Source organism: Haliotis rubra, unplaced genomic scaffold, assembly GCF_003918875.1.
Source record: "Haliotis rubra isolate DU_JTF1 unplaced genomic scaffold, ASM391887v1 Scf104, whole genome shotgun sequence".
NCBI classification, from domain to species: Eukaryota; Metazoa; Mollusca; class Gastropoda; order Lepetellida; family Haliotidae; genus Haliotis; species Haliotis rubra.
Genome location: NW_025764937.1, coordinates 1,982,134 through 1,998,154, shown reverse-complemented (window position 1 = coordinate 1,998,154; position 16,021 = coordinate 1,982,134). Strand labels below are relative to the sequence as shown.

The following is a 16,021-nucleotide window of genomic DNA, read 5'->3' as shown; positions in this document are numbered from 1 at the left end:
ATAAATACAAGACCACAAACAATATCTCCTCCAGTGGTAACCACCTGTCTGGTTTTATTGTAGTATTAATGTGATTCATATAGCTAAAGAGTAATGACAACTACCCTTTCAACGGGATCGCACTGAAGAAGGTCAAGGCCATTCAGGATACAGTCAAGGTTAAGTGTATCCTATCTTCATATACACGCAACTTTCATTTCTTGACCTGATCTTCATCTTGTATTTTGGGATGGTCTGCTTGTTTATTAATGTCATACTGAGTAATGTCCGAGGCGTAGGACTTTAGTCTGAATGAAACAAGTCCGGACCAGACAATCCAGTGATTGACATCATGAGTATCCATCTACACAACTGTGACATCATGACATACAATCGATCAGGTCACAAGTCTCACCACCCAATCCATTGGGTCATCTCTAATCTCACTCTTATTCCCTAGTGGTTAATTGGGATGGTGTGAGTGGACAGTAGTTTGGGGTTGGTACGAGAGTTGCACCTGCAACACGGTTGGTGTGAGTGGTGATGCTGAGCTGGGTTTTGGAGTAAAGGATGTTAACTCAGTGTGAGAGGTGATGCTGAGCTGGGTTTAGGTGTAAAGATGTTAACTCAGTGTGAGAGGTGATGCTGAGCTGGGTTTCGGTGTAAAGATGTTAACTCAGTGTGAGAGGTGATGCTGAGCTGGGTTTTGGTGTAAAGATGTTAACTCAGTGTGAGAGGTGATGCTGAGCTGGGTTTCGGTGTAAAGATGTTAACTCAGTGTGAGTGGTGATGCTGAGCTGGGTTTTGGTGTAAAGATGTTAACACAGTGTGAGAGGTGATGCTGAGCTGGGTTTTGGTATAAAGATGTTAACTCAGTGTGAGAGGTGATTAAGGAAGACAACTAGACCAGTCATGCTCTCCCATGAGGTCTAATTTATTTGGGTTTGACACTGTCTTGAACATTATTTAAGTTACACATAAGAGTGCCAGCCTTACCTGGGAGGAACGATGCAACATGCAGACATTCATCACCTTAGTAAGAGGCTGACAAAGGACATGATTAGCTTGAATCCCTAACACAGTCAAGTTACAAACAGGAAGACGCTCACCTTGGTGTGTGAGTGAGTAAGTTTAGTTTTATGACACACTCAGCAATATTCCAGCTATATGGCGTCGGTCTGCAAATAATCAAGTCTGGACCAGATAATCCAGTCATCAACATCATGCATATTGATCTACACAATTGGGATACAATGACATGCTTCAACAAAGTCAGCGATCCTGACCACCCTCTTACGACAACCATGGGTTACTAAAGATGAGTTCTAAGCTGTATCTTCATGGGTCCTTGGTGCGAGTCCACTAAGTAGATATGTAGGTATTATATATTATGCTGTATTTTGTCTGAGTACAGAGATGGACTGTTCATATGACGATGCAATTACACTCATATGTCCTCATAAAGCTTCAGACCATCCACAGAAAACTTGTTGGACACAGCTGACTTTTAGATTTTGACTTCTTATTTCTCAGTTGAGTGTTTGAGTGTTTTTAGTATCTGTATCAAGCGTATTACTCTCTCCACGGATACAACCTCTGAAATATCAAATTAACGTAGTAGGGTTTTACCTTGACGTTGAAAAGTGGGGATCCAGTGGACCTCTATCAATAAATGTTACAGGTGCTTGCTGGTAATGTGAGTGTCCTGTGAAGTACTGATATGGTGTAGAGTACGTTCAGATAATCTCTTCAGCGTCTGGAATGACTTAGTGGTCATGTGGACAGTGATCATGATGGATGAGTGACACAGACACAGATCACTACTGATGCAAGGTAAGTATTTTTGTGGATCTCTTACAGTGCAGTATTTGGGGGTTTCTGCGTCCATTCTCCACATTTGTGCTAAATGGACCTAGATTTTCGAAGCTCTCCTAGCGCTAAGATAGTCGTAAGTTAATGTCAATGTATGGCACTTAGGACTACCTTAGAGCTAAGAGAGCTTCGAAAATCTAGGCCCTGGACACACATTTCTGCATCGCGTAAAACCGTGACCTAGAATGCAGGTTGGGTCACTACACTGTCTCTAATGCTGTTCTCAATCTGTCATCACTTCTCAATCTGTCATCACATCTCAATCACAAGTAGAATTACACTGACAAAGATCAGAAACAATCAACCACAATCTGCAATGAAAACCATGATTGTGCTAAATTAGGTCAAATATTAAACAACACTTGGATTCAACATAATGATTGAAGGTAACGAAGGGAATGGCACACACCACATGACATCATTGGACACATAAGTTGAGGAAACACAAGTTATTGCACAATCTTATCCAATACATGGACACAAACACATAGTTTCCTCATTGACGAGAGTCTTGTCAGTGTGGGGTGAACCTACGTGTGAAGTACAGTAAAGAGTTGGTAAGTGCGCCAAGCACAGACAACCTCCCCATTCTTTAGCAAGCCGATTAAATCCTATTTACAAAACACCTGGTATAGAAAATGGTAAGTAATCACAGGCAGATCACAAAACATAATGAAGTGAGGAGGAGTGCTTGATGTGCATCTTACTGGGCTGGAAATCTCTAAATTTTATACTAACTTTCGATGTTAATATACTCATCGAAATGAATAAGGAAACACATGAAAGTACAAGTGTTGCTTTATTTACTTCAGATTTTCACTCACAGAGCAATACATACCTTGTGAAGAAACCTGGAAAGAATAAACAAACACTTACACTTTCATGTGTCCCCTTATTTGTTTCCATGAGTATAGGTGTGTGTCATGATATGGCATGGGTGCCAAGATAAAAGATTCACAATATACAATGTTTATCAAACTTATATAAATATTTTATTGTTTTTTACCTTTTAATTTCATCTTCTTGGAATTCATTGAGGAGATGGACAAGATTATAATAATTTCTCTTCAACAACAGCAGTAATACTGAAGAAATCTGTGACACAAACATTTGTTTGGCCAGGGCGGGAATAACAGGGTGTACCAAAATCCCCTCCACAGGAAATGTGGGGACTTGGCACTTCAGTTGTGGCCTTTAGAATTAGCATAAAGTCTTTGGTTCCATAAAAGAAGATGTCCCTTTAAATGCCGGTAGAGTCATGGAATGCAAGCGAGTGGATGTTGCTGTATGTGCACTGTAGCGTAGTGACAGGGGACAGGCACATGGTGGTTCAGGAGCCCACAACAGCAGGACATACATCGTCACTACCTCATCTTCCTACAGATTAACTGACTGCCTTCTCTCACATCGTCTGAGTGTGTTCGTTGCTACACTGCAATATTCAGCTATATGAAGGCCGCCATAAATGTTTCTCTGGACCAGAGGATCTAGTAACTGTTATCGTGAGCAAAGATCCACATGCTCTGTGTAGGAAGAAATGTCATGAAGCAAGTCAGCAAGCCTGACCACCCAATACATTTGGTTGTCTCTCACTAGGAATATCTACGCAATCGTCTGAGTGAGGGAGAGTAGGCTTTAATGTTATCTGCTTTAGTAGCTGGATAACAAGTAGAGGGACACCTGCACTTTACGGGTCCCTGACTTCTTGACCCTAACCCTAACCCTCGCCAGAGTAAACAAAAAATGGCGTAAACTTCCCCAAGTAGATTCAGCTGAGGGACAGTGAGTTTAATGCCATTTTCAACAGTGATTCATGAAAGACAAAACCTGAAGTCCAGCAGGTTTACCATTCGGATGAAACCAGGTGTTTGGTGCAACTATAACAAGAATTATAGTCAGGGCAGATCCTAGCTTAAAATCCTTGATCAGTGTTGTCTGGCATGAAGAATGGTTTCTACAATAACTTAGGTCCCATTCTGAGTTTGATATAAATGTACTGAGTTGTCTCTGTGACTGTATTCCAACACTACACTTGTCAAGGAGTATAACAAAATGGTTAGCTGGTACACCAGTCAATCGAATCAGGAGTAACAAATTACAGAATTATTGAGCACATCCCCAGTGCCACAATCGTTATTATGGAGAGTGTGAGATCTTGTATCTGTATACGGTTGAGATCTTGTATGACAAGAACTAGCAGATATATTCCAGCGGACAAGGTCCAAGGGCTGCTTTCACGAAGCAACCTATATTAAGGTTAACCTTAACTCCCATTCTATAACACTGTACTAAGGTTACCTTAGTGACTTACGATCACCTTAGTGCTTTGTGAAAGAAGGCCCAGGGCCCTGGTTGCATGAAACTAAGACCTTAATTAAACAAGGTGTAAAGTGAGGTTTGTGCCTTGGCAATATCACAGCATGGAGTCAGTGGGTGCAGATTCACACAGTGTTTTACAATATCATGGCAGAGGATATCAGAAATAGGCTTCACACATTTACCATTGTCCCTTTTGAGTGAGGAACATTTTAACTCAAAGCAAAAAATATGACACAATCTGCTCTGATAGCCTTCTTTGGCTTGGTTTCATACGTGAATAAAAAAAAGTGCTGTATTTCCACAGTGCTCAATGTGAGTCCGACTTCATGACCAGCCAGCACTGCTTATACTGATTGTTGTGAGTCTTTGTTCCACAAAACAATCTTAGCGCTAAGGTGATTGTCACTCTGACACTTTAACACAGGCTCACGGAGTCATAGCGCTAAGATCGCTTTGAGGAATAGAGGCCTGGGGCCTGTTAATCAAGACTCATCACTTCCTGGACTTTTAATAGTGGGAGCATCAGCTTGACTTTTAAGTAACATTGGTATGCACCAAAGATTTGTTAACATGAAAATGTGTACGGCTGGGCCCTGTTCCACAAAGCTATTGTAGTGTTATGACAGCCGTAACTCTATGTTAAAGTATGGGAGTTACGATCACCTTAGTGCTATGACAGCCGTAACTCTGTGTTAAAGTATGGGAGTTACGATCACCTTAGAGCTATGACAGCCGTAACTCTGTGTTAAAGTATGGGAGTTACGATCACCTTAGCGCTATGACAGCCGTAACTCTTTGTTAAAGTATGGGAGTTACGATCACCTTAGCGCTATGACAGCCGTAACTCTATGTTAAAGTATGGGAGTTACGATCACCTTAGCGCTATGACAGCCGTAACTCTATGTTAAAGTATGGGAGTTACGATCACCTTAGAGCTATGACAGCGGTAACTCTGTGTTAAAGTATGGGAGTTACGATCACCTTAGTGCTATGACAGCCGTAACTCTGTGTTAAAGTATGGGAGTTACGATCACCTTAGCGCTACGATCGCTTTGTGGAACGGGCCACTGGAAATTTTCTCTGAGAAGAATGTGTCAGAATTTGCAGAGTTCGACATTCATCAATTTCTATACGTTAAAAGAACTATGGAATAGAGGCTTTACTGCATCTTTGATCTTCCCATGCTGTACCAAACCATATGTCACAACACTGCAACTTGTAATAATTCCAAGTGGCATACAGCAACGACATTTGAACAAATCTCGTGAAAGAAGTCAACATCAACAATACCTCTTGCCCATGTAAACAACCCCGTGAGCAGACCTCAGTACAAGTTAATATGCATAAACAAGAACAAAATCCCATGTTTGGAGAGAGGTGGGGTAGTGTTAGCTGGACTCCGGCTCGGACACGGTTTCCGCTGACTCTGATGGCGACATCTGGGACTTCTCCGAGGAGAAACCACTAAACCATGATGACAGGGCTGATCGTGCATTGCTTATAGCACCCCCTGGTGGAAAAAAATCAGCTATGAATGACATGTAAGTGGGTGACCTGTTTAATAAACATTTCAACTCTGTACAATTTTAGTATGAATGTAGCAGCAAACTACTTTTATTTGGGCATCCAAACTAGTGGCAAAATGCACAATCATATCATTCTCATTGAAACCATTCAGTTGCTGTAACTTTGGAAACAGAAATAATAACTTTCGCCCAAACCATGAGTCAAGTATAATTTGTTTGGTCATCAATATTTGAATATTAAAATGTTCTGAACCAAACCAAAACAATTTAGGGAAAGAGTGTGTGCATGTGTCAACCAAGTCAGCAAGCCTGACCACCAGATCCCGTTAGTCACATCTGTATGGATTACTGAACACCAATTCTAAATCCGATCTTCAAGGGTATCCTAAGGGTGTGGAATCTACAGTGGAAGGACATCTGTATGTGGTGGACCTACCTACAGCCTTGCCTGTCTGCACCATGTACTTCCCGGTCTGGACTACTGCTGCGTTAATCTTCTTACCACGCTCTGTGTTCTGCAAGTTGCTGCAATAGAGTGATTGAAGTTTCAGGCTGACTGAACAGCTTTTCATATACAACGTGGAGTGTAATTTTGATGTGGAAGGAAGGCCCCGAGTTTTAAGGTCCAACATATCCACAGCGAGAACTGACAACCCGAGAAACATGGAGGAGTGAGTGAGTGAGTTGGGATTTACACTGCTTTTAGCAATATTCCAGCAATATCATGGTGGGGGGACACCAGAAATGGGCTTCACACATTGTACGCATGTGGGGAATCGAACCCGAGTCTTCGGCGTGACATGCGAACGCTTTAACCACTAGGCTACCCAACCACCCACAAACATGGATGAATTAGTTGCAAGAATGAGTGAAAGTAGTTGTACCCCAGAAGTATTACACAGCCGTAAACAGGGTTCAAAATTAATACAGGTCTGCAAGAACATGTTTCATTTCCCTTTCGACTTCCATATTTAACATGAAGCAAGATGTCAAGATGCTTACGTTGAAGCAGATGAGTTTTGTGTACAAGTGAAACTGCAAAATACTTTGTAACTAATCAAGAATAATGCAATTTTCTGACTAAAATTTATATTTTATACTTATCCTGACTCATGCTAAATGCTTGTCTCCTTCTTCTTTTTGTGAATGATAGTGGAACACTTGAAATCCCTTGAAGTTCCCTTCTAAAAAGCGGACGTAAAATCCTCACTCACCCACAAGTAGTTTCCCTTGCCTCCTTTGGCGCCCTTTTTGGTCACATGACCAACTATGTTTGTCACTCTCTCCGTTTGCACGCCCGATACCCGGATTTACAGGGAAATCCAGAGTGCCCTAAGAGGGGAGGTTGGGAGGGCTGAACTCATGAGTCAGGATAAGTATAAAATATCAATTTTAGTCAGAAAATTACATATTTTTCCTTATCCTGACTCATGCTAAATGCTTGCAGAATCTGTCGGAATCGATAGTGGGTCAGGCAACATCTGGATTCTCTGGCTGTTGATTTACGTCCTGTATTACCCCCCATGGGAACTTATGACAGCACTGCTGATGATTCTGTTCTTCCAACTTCCATCTGATGAGTCGGGGGGAACTACAACTTGTCAGATTTCTTCCAAACTTCTGACATTTTCGTGTGGATTTTAGATATACTAATGTTCCATTAGTTATCTATTGCAACTCCATCTCTTGATGCGTGCATCAAGTGGAGATGTGACCCTTCTTTATGTACGAGTAAGTCCTATACAAGTACAGGGTCTATAACTCATGCTAGTCTTTCCTTTAACCATTTGCTCTCCAGAGCGTTGGTTTTCACAAGTCACGTGATAAAGGGTGAGATTTTTCTCAGCGCCTTTGTGGAGCTGTTAGTTGTTCTGCTACAACAAGTGGCCCAAACTGGTGAATGCCTGAGACGTCTTCGGTGGCAATGTCTCCGAGGTAGTGGTTGGCAAACACTGTGTCCGATTTCCAAAATCAGCCCTCTATTATTGTTGCAATTGAGCAGTTTCCACGCAGAGCAAGTGTAGACACCAAGGCTCTGACTTCGTGGGGATTGGAGGCTCGTGGAGGCTCAAGTCCTGCTGCTTTGTAGGCCCTTAGTATGACGGCTCTCATCCAGACTGATATAGTTGTCCTAGAGACTTTTCGGGCGTCTCAGTGGATAAGTATCATCGTTAGCACCCTCCTCAAGGGTGATATGGATTTCGTTGAATCCATATCACCCGCAGAGGGGTGCTAACCTACTTATACCACGAAGCGGCTCGAATGGACTCGTGACATTGCTTGTTGCACGCGGCGCTTTCCTGCACTGCCAAGGTTGTTATCCACATATCAACCTCTGCACGCGCAGATAGAAGGTTGATACACAGAAAATCAACCTGCCAGAACAATGGACATAACATACCCTAGTGGTATAAGGGGATGAATAGGCTTGAATTTTTGTCTCCTTGTTTTGTCCTTTGTAGGTAGACTTTCAATGCTCTGACAGGGCATAAGAATAAATCCTGTGTATCCTGTGGCCTAAGGACGGTAGAAAGTGCTGGGATGTGGAACTGTCTGTCAGGCTGGTTCTTGGCAATAAAACCCCATCTCAGTCGAAGATGTACGATGTCACAATGTCTTGCTTCAAATCGTGTTCGTTCATCCAGAGCATGCATTTCTGACATCAGTGCTGCTGTTGCTAGGGTGATCAGAAACAGCGTTTTCTGTGTCAGTAGTGCAAAGGATGTCCGTTCCAGAGGCTCGTAGGCATCACTAGTGAGATGTTGTAGATCTATGTTGAGATCCCAGGCAGGAGCCTTGAATTTCTATTGTTGGTCTTCCAACTCGAACGAGCGTAATAGTGCCAGTATCTCTGGTACTTTGGTCAACTCGACACCCGTCTTCATGGTGATAACTGTGCTGAGAGCAGGCAGGTACGTTGAGAGACCTTTTAAGTGTCTTGTCTGTCGCAAATGACACAAGTATTCCGCCACTTGAGGATGGGTTCCTTTCACTGCCGTAAAGCCTTTCCTCATTGCATACTGTTCAAATCTCTGCCACTTGTCGTCGTACAAGTTGCGAGTTGATCTGCGTAGAGCTAGTGTTACTGCTTTCGCTGCTCTGGCGGAGTACCCTCTAGTCTTTAGGCAAGCTTTCATACGCTCCACGCGTGTAGCTGGAACAATGCCGGATTCCCGTGAGCTTGCTTGGTGTGTGGATGGACGAGCAGGTTCGACCACTCTGGTAGTTTCAGGGTTGGACTTCCGAGTTCTTGTATGAGGATGGGAAACCATACCCTCGCTGGCCAATAGGGCGCGACCAAATCAGTTGCAACGTTGTCGTCTGGTTGATTTTCTTAATACTTGTGGTAATAGTGCTGGAGGTGGAAACGTGTAAGCATTTTGTCCTTCCCATGAGATGCTTAAAGCTTCTGTTGCCCATGTCTGAGGATCCGGAATCGGTGAGACGAATGTTGGTAGTTGTTTGTTGAACTTTCTTGCAAACAGGTCTATCAGCGGAGATCCTACTGACTGTATGACGAACCGGAACACTTCTGGTGTAACATCCATTCCGTCAGGGATGGTTGAAGTGGACGAGATAGGGCGTCTGGTATGACATTCTTTGCTCCTGGAATGCGACATGCCTTCATGTAGATGTTCAGGTCGTCGACGATGCTGAACAGGAGAAAGCTGAGTTTTAGCAGACTTGTTGACGTTGTTGATCCTTGTTTGTTGATGTAGAACACTACTGAGGAGTTGTCCCTGTGGACCGTGAGCCTTGCGTTCCTTACTACGCTGGACCAGTGTTGTAAAGCGTTGATCACTGCTTCCATCTCCAACAGGTTGATGTGCAGAATTTGATCCTGACTCGACCACTTTCCTGCTGCCACTTCGTTCTCGAGGTGAGCACCCCATCCTTGTAGTGATGCATCCACGTAGAGATGAGTGTTGCAAGCCGGCTCTGACAAAAAGGTTCCGCTGCAAACATTCGACTTCTGAGTCCACCATAGGAGTTATGGTTTCAGACTGTCCGGGAGTATCAGTGGATCCAAACTGTCGAGATGGGCGTTCACAAATATTGTAGTGGGCGCAGCTGTAATCTCCCTCTGCGAGTCACGTCTTGAGCTGAGGTGAGTAGACCAAGCATGCTTTGCCAAGCACGTAGTGTCAACGGAGAGAGCATTGCTTGAGATATCATATGTTGTATCTTGACCCAACGATCCTCTGGGACGACCGTGTGATTCTGTGGTGTGATGAGCCATATTCCCAGAAATTGAAGATCCTGTTTTGGTTCCAACTCCGATTAGGAGATTACTAGCCATCTACTGCAATCATGTCCTACGTTGTAGGTACGTGGATCTAGGAGCCCTTGCCATGTCCAACATTGAAGCAGAGAGATGATCGATTCTGGAATCATGGCTTGAAGCTTGCCTCAATCTTCCGGTAATATGTAATGAAGATGTTGTCACCAGAATCCGAAACAATGTGCAGCGATGATGCATAATACGTCGCCTCTAGATCAGCAAAATTTATGATGTAATGGGACTGCCATCGATGTGAAGTCTATTTATAGTCGACCGTCTGCGAACAGAAACCGTCTAACTCTTGTCACTGCAAGTCCCCAGATAACCAATATTAACTCTGCTGACAGGGGAAGTCCTCTATGACCCGTGAAGATAGTCGAACCACACTGTACCCTGCTAACAGGACTGTAAATGGAGTTTTTCCCACGTTGAAAGAGTTGTTTACAACTGTAGACGACTTCCTGGCATGTGACTATGACCAAGTTCTGCGCAGGGCGTTGTCTCTCATGGACCAATCAGATTACAGATGTGACGTCACCGGTGTTGCAGGTAAATGATCCTTGTAGAATCTTGTGCAGTCGTTGATTTCTTTACAACACTCGGCCTTGTCCGTAACCTCTCTGTTCGGCTTGTGTCGGAGTTACAGGACTGAACACGTGTATAGATGGCTGAGTGGAAGCGCGCGAAAACTTCTAAGCAGACTGTTCCCTGTCTGTTGTGACTGTATTCTTCAACTTTATAATCTTTACTGCAGTCGTCATCTTATACAGATGTTCTGTAAAGTTGACCGTAACCGATGTCTTGCTGAGGAACTGCGACAATGCTGTTAACTGTCCCCTTGATATCTTGTAAGCCCATGTGATGAAAATTCATCTTCAGTGTTTCATCGGATGTTATCCGACATCGTTACTTCAGGTGTGTGTCTCTTCCTTCATCCACGCGTTGATCAAACATAGCCAACATCTAGTTGTAGTGTCCAGTTGCGTTATCTTATTCTTATCTTCCATCTTGAAGATCTATTACGGGATTCATTGATGATCTTGTAATCTCAAACCCTGATGTTATCATGAAGGGCTCCATATGATGAAGGGGAAATTTGCTATCGTTGAATGGTGGGACATGCTGGCTCTAATGATAATCCTCCCCGTGAGTGCCTGCGCGCAGGTTGATGAAGGTCCAAGTTGGAAGATCCGTATCTGCGCAGTCTGTAGAATCCTGGAGAACGACTGGATCTACTTCTGTGTTAGAATCCTTCCTGCTGAGACACCGAAACTGCGAGGAGGCTCCATCGTGGACTGCTAACGCTAAGCTGGCCTTCGTTGAATCCTCCAGGCTTCTAACTGCTGATACTTCTGACAGTAAAAATCTTCGCGAACGTAACCGTTCGTGCAGGCCTTCATCCGAGAGAGCTTGCATAGCTAATATTCCTTCGCGCAGGGCGACTGTCATCGGAGGGGTCTGCATGCTGTGTGGAGAATCTTAGAGGCTCCTTCGGGGACGTCTAAGGCTGAGCTGACGTTGGTAGCGTTGTCCAGACTTCTAGCTTCAGCCGGTGAAGATCGTCAGGTGCGTGGGCCTTCGTGCAGGCTTTCCTCTTCATTCAGGTGCGCTGGAGAGGCTGCTGAACCTTGGCGCAGGCTTGTAGTCGTCGTAGTGGTCTTCGTAGCAGCTTCCTCCTGTGCAAAGTGACGTTCCATCATGGACATCATCTGATCTGTAAACTGTTGCATAAACAGCCCCGGGTTAAAGTTCTGCGACGTATGTTGAGACTGCTGCAGGGTTGATGATGCTTCTGAGAACATTGAGGCCCTTTTCTAAGGTACGCTGCACTTGTGAAGAGTTGACGCTGATGCTATCTGGTACCCGAAGTCTGCGTTGATAGAAGGTCTTCTGTCAATGTCTGCGCTGATATAGTTGCCGATGAAGCTGTTGAAGCAGGCTTCGTCTTCTTGCTGATGACTGTGACTTCAGGTATGATGATGATGATGATGATGTGTGTGTGTGTGTGTGTGTGTGTGTGTGTGTGTGTGTGTGTGTGTGTGTGTGTGTGTGTGCGTGCGTGCGTGAGTGCGCGTGTGTGTCATCATACACGTCTGCTTCTTCCGAAAGTACAGTGAAGGATCTCGTCTTCTGCGTAGAGCCGTAAAGAGACTTCAACGAGCTTAGGAGCTGTAGACTTCTTCTTCTGCGCTGAAGAAGATCTCGTCTTCTTCGTCTGCGATGAGGACAGCTCCGTTGACGACGATCTCTACTTATTCGAGACGGAGTTCATCACTGGAACAGCGACCTGCCCTTGTAAAACGCTCTGCAATTCACTGGAATTTTGAACATCCGCAGTAGTAGTTAACACATGGTTATCAGCGCAATCACTCAATTTACCAGACATGACTTGTGAATACCTTCTTACCCAGTCCTTTGCACGTCTATGAAGAGAAAAATGTAATTATTAAAGTCAAAATAAGGTAGTTTCTGACAATGTTTACAGCAAGAGCTGGAAGAACATGTAGAAGTGCAATCAGGACATAATATATGCGGGTCAGCCATAGACAGTCGGTACCTACAACGAATACAAGTGTTCATCAATTGTAAACCAGATGAAAAACATGGCAAACAACGTATAATTTAGACATAATATCAAAACATTTGATAATATACAATCCAAAAACCATATACAGCTGCCATTTAGATGTACAAGGTCCAAAATAGAAAAGGATATGTGCCGTATAGGGACCCAGGTGCTGTCATAACCCTCCTCAAGGCGAAGAAGGAGAGAGTGACAAACATAGCTGGTCATGTGACCAAAAAGGGCGTCAAAGGAGGCAAGGGAGACTACTCGTGGGTGAGTGAGGATTTTACGTCTGATTTTTAGAAGGGAACTTCAAGGGATTTCAAGTGTTCCACTGTCATTCGCAAGAAGAAGGAGACAAGCATTTAGCATGAGTCAGGATAAGGAAAAATATGTTTGTTATTTCTCTTACTGATCTCTGGATTAGCATCATGTACGATATAAGTGGCTAGTGAAACCCATGAAGTGTGGTTCCAAGACACCAAGGGTCATAACCACTGAATCACTGAAAAAACTGAATCTTGGATTTGAACTCAATGCCAAATGATCCCAAGGACTGAAGGCAGACATCGCAGTGATTTTGGTGGCCCCTTAAACCACTGGGCCACTCCTGGGCCTAGATTTTTAAAGCTCTCCTAGCGCTAAGATAGTCGTAAATTAATGTTAATGTATGGCACTTACGACTATCTTAGCACTAAGAGAGCTTCGAAAATCTTGGCCCTGGTCCTTCAATACAAGAGTCAGTTATGATAACATGACAAAGATAGGTGACGGTCCACAGTAACTGAACAAGGCAAGACGAGTTTGTACCAGGCAAGTAATTGTAATGATGATATGACTTGACTAGATAAGGACATTACTACTTGAACTTACTGTGACAGCCTCACTCTGAGATCTGCAACGTTCAAATGCCCTTGGTATGGATGTCTGAAAAATCAAAGACGGACAGATCTCTACAATATCCAGCTATGTGAAGGCAGCTTGTAAATACTTGAGTCTGCAACAGACAATCCAGTGACTAACACAATGAACATCAAACTACAGCATTGGATACAAACACACACAATCGTCCAGGTCAACCTGATCTACCATTGGATACAAACACACACAATCATCCAGGTCAACCTGATCTACCATTGGATACAAACACACACAATTGTCAAGGTCAACCTGATCTACCATTGGATACAAACACACACAATCGTCCAAGGTCAACCTGATCTACCATTGGATACAAACACACACAATCGTCCAGGTCAACCTGATCTACCATTGGATACAAACACACACAATCGTCCAGGTCAACCTGATCTACCATTGGATACAAACACACACAATGGTCCAGGTCAACCTGATCTACCATTGGATACAAACACACACAATCGTCCAGGTCAACCTGATCTACCATTGGATACAAACACACACAATCGTCCAGGTCAACCTGATCTACCATTGGATACAAACACACAATCGTCCAGGTCAACCTGATCTACCATTGGATACAAACACACACAATGTCGTCCAGGTCAACCTGATCTACCATTGGATACAAAACACACACAATCGCCAAGGTCAACCCTGATCTACCATTGGATACAAACACACAATCGTCCAGGTCAACCTGATCTACCATTGGATACAACACACACAATCGCCCAGGTCAACCTGATCTACCATTGGATACAAACACACTGTCGTCAAGGTCAACCTGATCTACCATTGGATACAAACACACACAATCGTCCAGGTCTACCTGATCTACCATTGGATAAACACACACAATCGTCCAGGTCAACCTGATCTATCATTGGATACAAACACACACAATCGCCCAGGTCAACCCTGATCTACCATTGGATACAAAACACACACAATCGCCCAGGTCAACCTGATCTACCATTGGATACAAACACACACAATCGTCCAGGTCAACCTGATCTACCATTGGATACAACACACACAATCGTCCAGGTCTACCTGATCTACCATTGGATACAAACACACAATCGTCCAGGTCAACCTGATCTACCATTGGATACAAACACACACAATCGTCCAGGTCAACCTGATCTACCATTGGATACAAACACACACAATCGCCCAGGTCAACCTGATCTACCATTGGATACAAACACACACAATGGTCCAGGTCAACCTGATCTACCATTGGATACAAACACACACAATCGTCCAGGTCAACCTGATCTACCATTGGATACAAACACACACAATGGTCCAGGTCAACCTGATCTACCATTGGATACAAACACACACAATGGTCCAGGTCAACCTGATCTACCATTGGATACAAACACACACAATCGTCCAGGTCTACCTGATCTACCATTGGATACAAACACACACAATCGTCCAGGTCAACCTGATCTACCATTGGATACAAACACACACAATCGTCCAGGTCAACCTGATCTACCATTGGATACAAACACACACAATGGTCCAGGTCAACCTGATCTACCATTGGATACAAACACACACAATCGTCCAGGTCAACCTGATCTACCATTGGATACAAACACACACAATCGTCCAGGTCTACCTGATCTACCATTGGATACAACACACACACAATGGTCCAGGTCAACCTGATCTACCATTGGATACAAACACACACAATCGTCCAGGTCAACCTGATCTACCATTGGATACAAACACACACAATGGTCCAGGTCAACCTGATCTACCATTGGATACAAACACACACAATGGTCCAGGTCTACCTGATCTACCATTGGATACAAACACACACAATCGTCCAGGTCAACCTGATCTACCATTGGATACAAACACACACCATCATCCAGGTCAACCTGATCTACCATTGGATACAAACACACACAATCGTCCAGGTCAACCTGATCTACCATTGGATACAAACACACACAATCGTCCAGGTCAACCTGATCTACCATTGGATACAAACACACACAATCGTCCAGGTCAACCTGATCTACCACTGGATACAAACACACACAATCGTCCAGGTCAACCTGATCTACCATTGGATACAAACACACACAATCGTCCAGGTCAACCTGATCTACCATTGGATACAAACACACACAATCGTCCAGGTCAACCTGATCTACCACTGGATACAAACACACACAATCGTCCAGGTCAACCTGATCTACCATTGGATACAAACACACACAATCGTCCAGGTCAACCTGATCTACCATTGGATACAAACACACACAATCGTCCAGGTCAACCTGATCTACCATTGGATACAAACACACACAATGGTCCAGGTCAACCTGATCTACCATTGGATACAAACACACACAATCGTCCAGGTCTACCTGATCTACCATTGGATACAAACACACACAATGGTCCAGGTCAACCTGATCTACCATTGGATACAAACACACACAATCGCCCAGGTCTACCTGATCTACCATTGGATACAAACACACACAATCGTCCAGGTCTACCTGATCTACCATTGGA

The 16,021-nt window shown here is 43.8% G+C and overlaps 1 protein-coding gene and 1 long non-coding RNA gene across 2 annotated transcripts in view; one reads left to right on the top strand and one right to left on the bottom strand.

The window, feature by feature from the left end:
• The first annotated feature begins 423 nt into the window (after positions 1 to 423).
• LOC124274333 lies at positions 424 to 819 on the top strand. The gene is made up of 2 exons (XR_006897915.1): positions 424 to 519; positions 570 to 819. It is a non-coding gene; the product is annotated as an uncharacterized LOC124274333 (long non-coding RNA).
• Positions 820 to 5,179: 4,360 nt separating this feature from the next.
• The window catches only part of LOC124274320 (late secretory pathway protein AVL9 homolog), a 38,338-nt gene continuing 27,496 nt past the window's right edge, over positions 5,180 to 16,021 (bottom strand). Inside the window, exons 13-15 of the mRNA XM_046709677.1 lie at positions 13,418 to 13,471; positions 6,133 to 6,221; positions 5,180 to 5,680 (exon numbers count right to left, since the gene is read on the bottom strand). Coding sequence (XP_046565633.1) covers positions 5,559 to 5,680; positions 6,133 to 6,221; positions 13,418 to 13,471 — 265 coding nt within the window. The 3' untranslated portion in view covers positions 5,180 to 5,558. The remainder of the gene's footprint in view (positions 5,681 to 6,132; positions 6,222 to 13,417; positions 13,472 to 16,021) is intronic.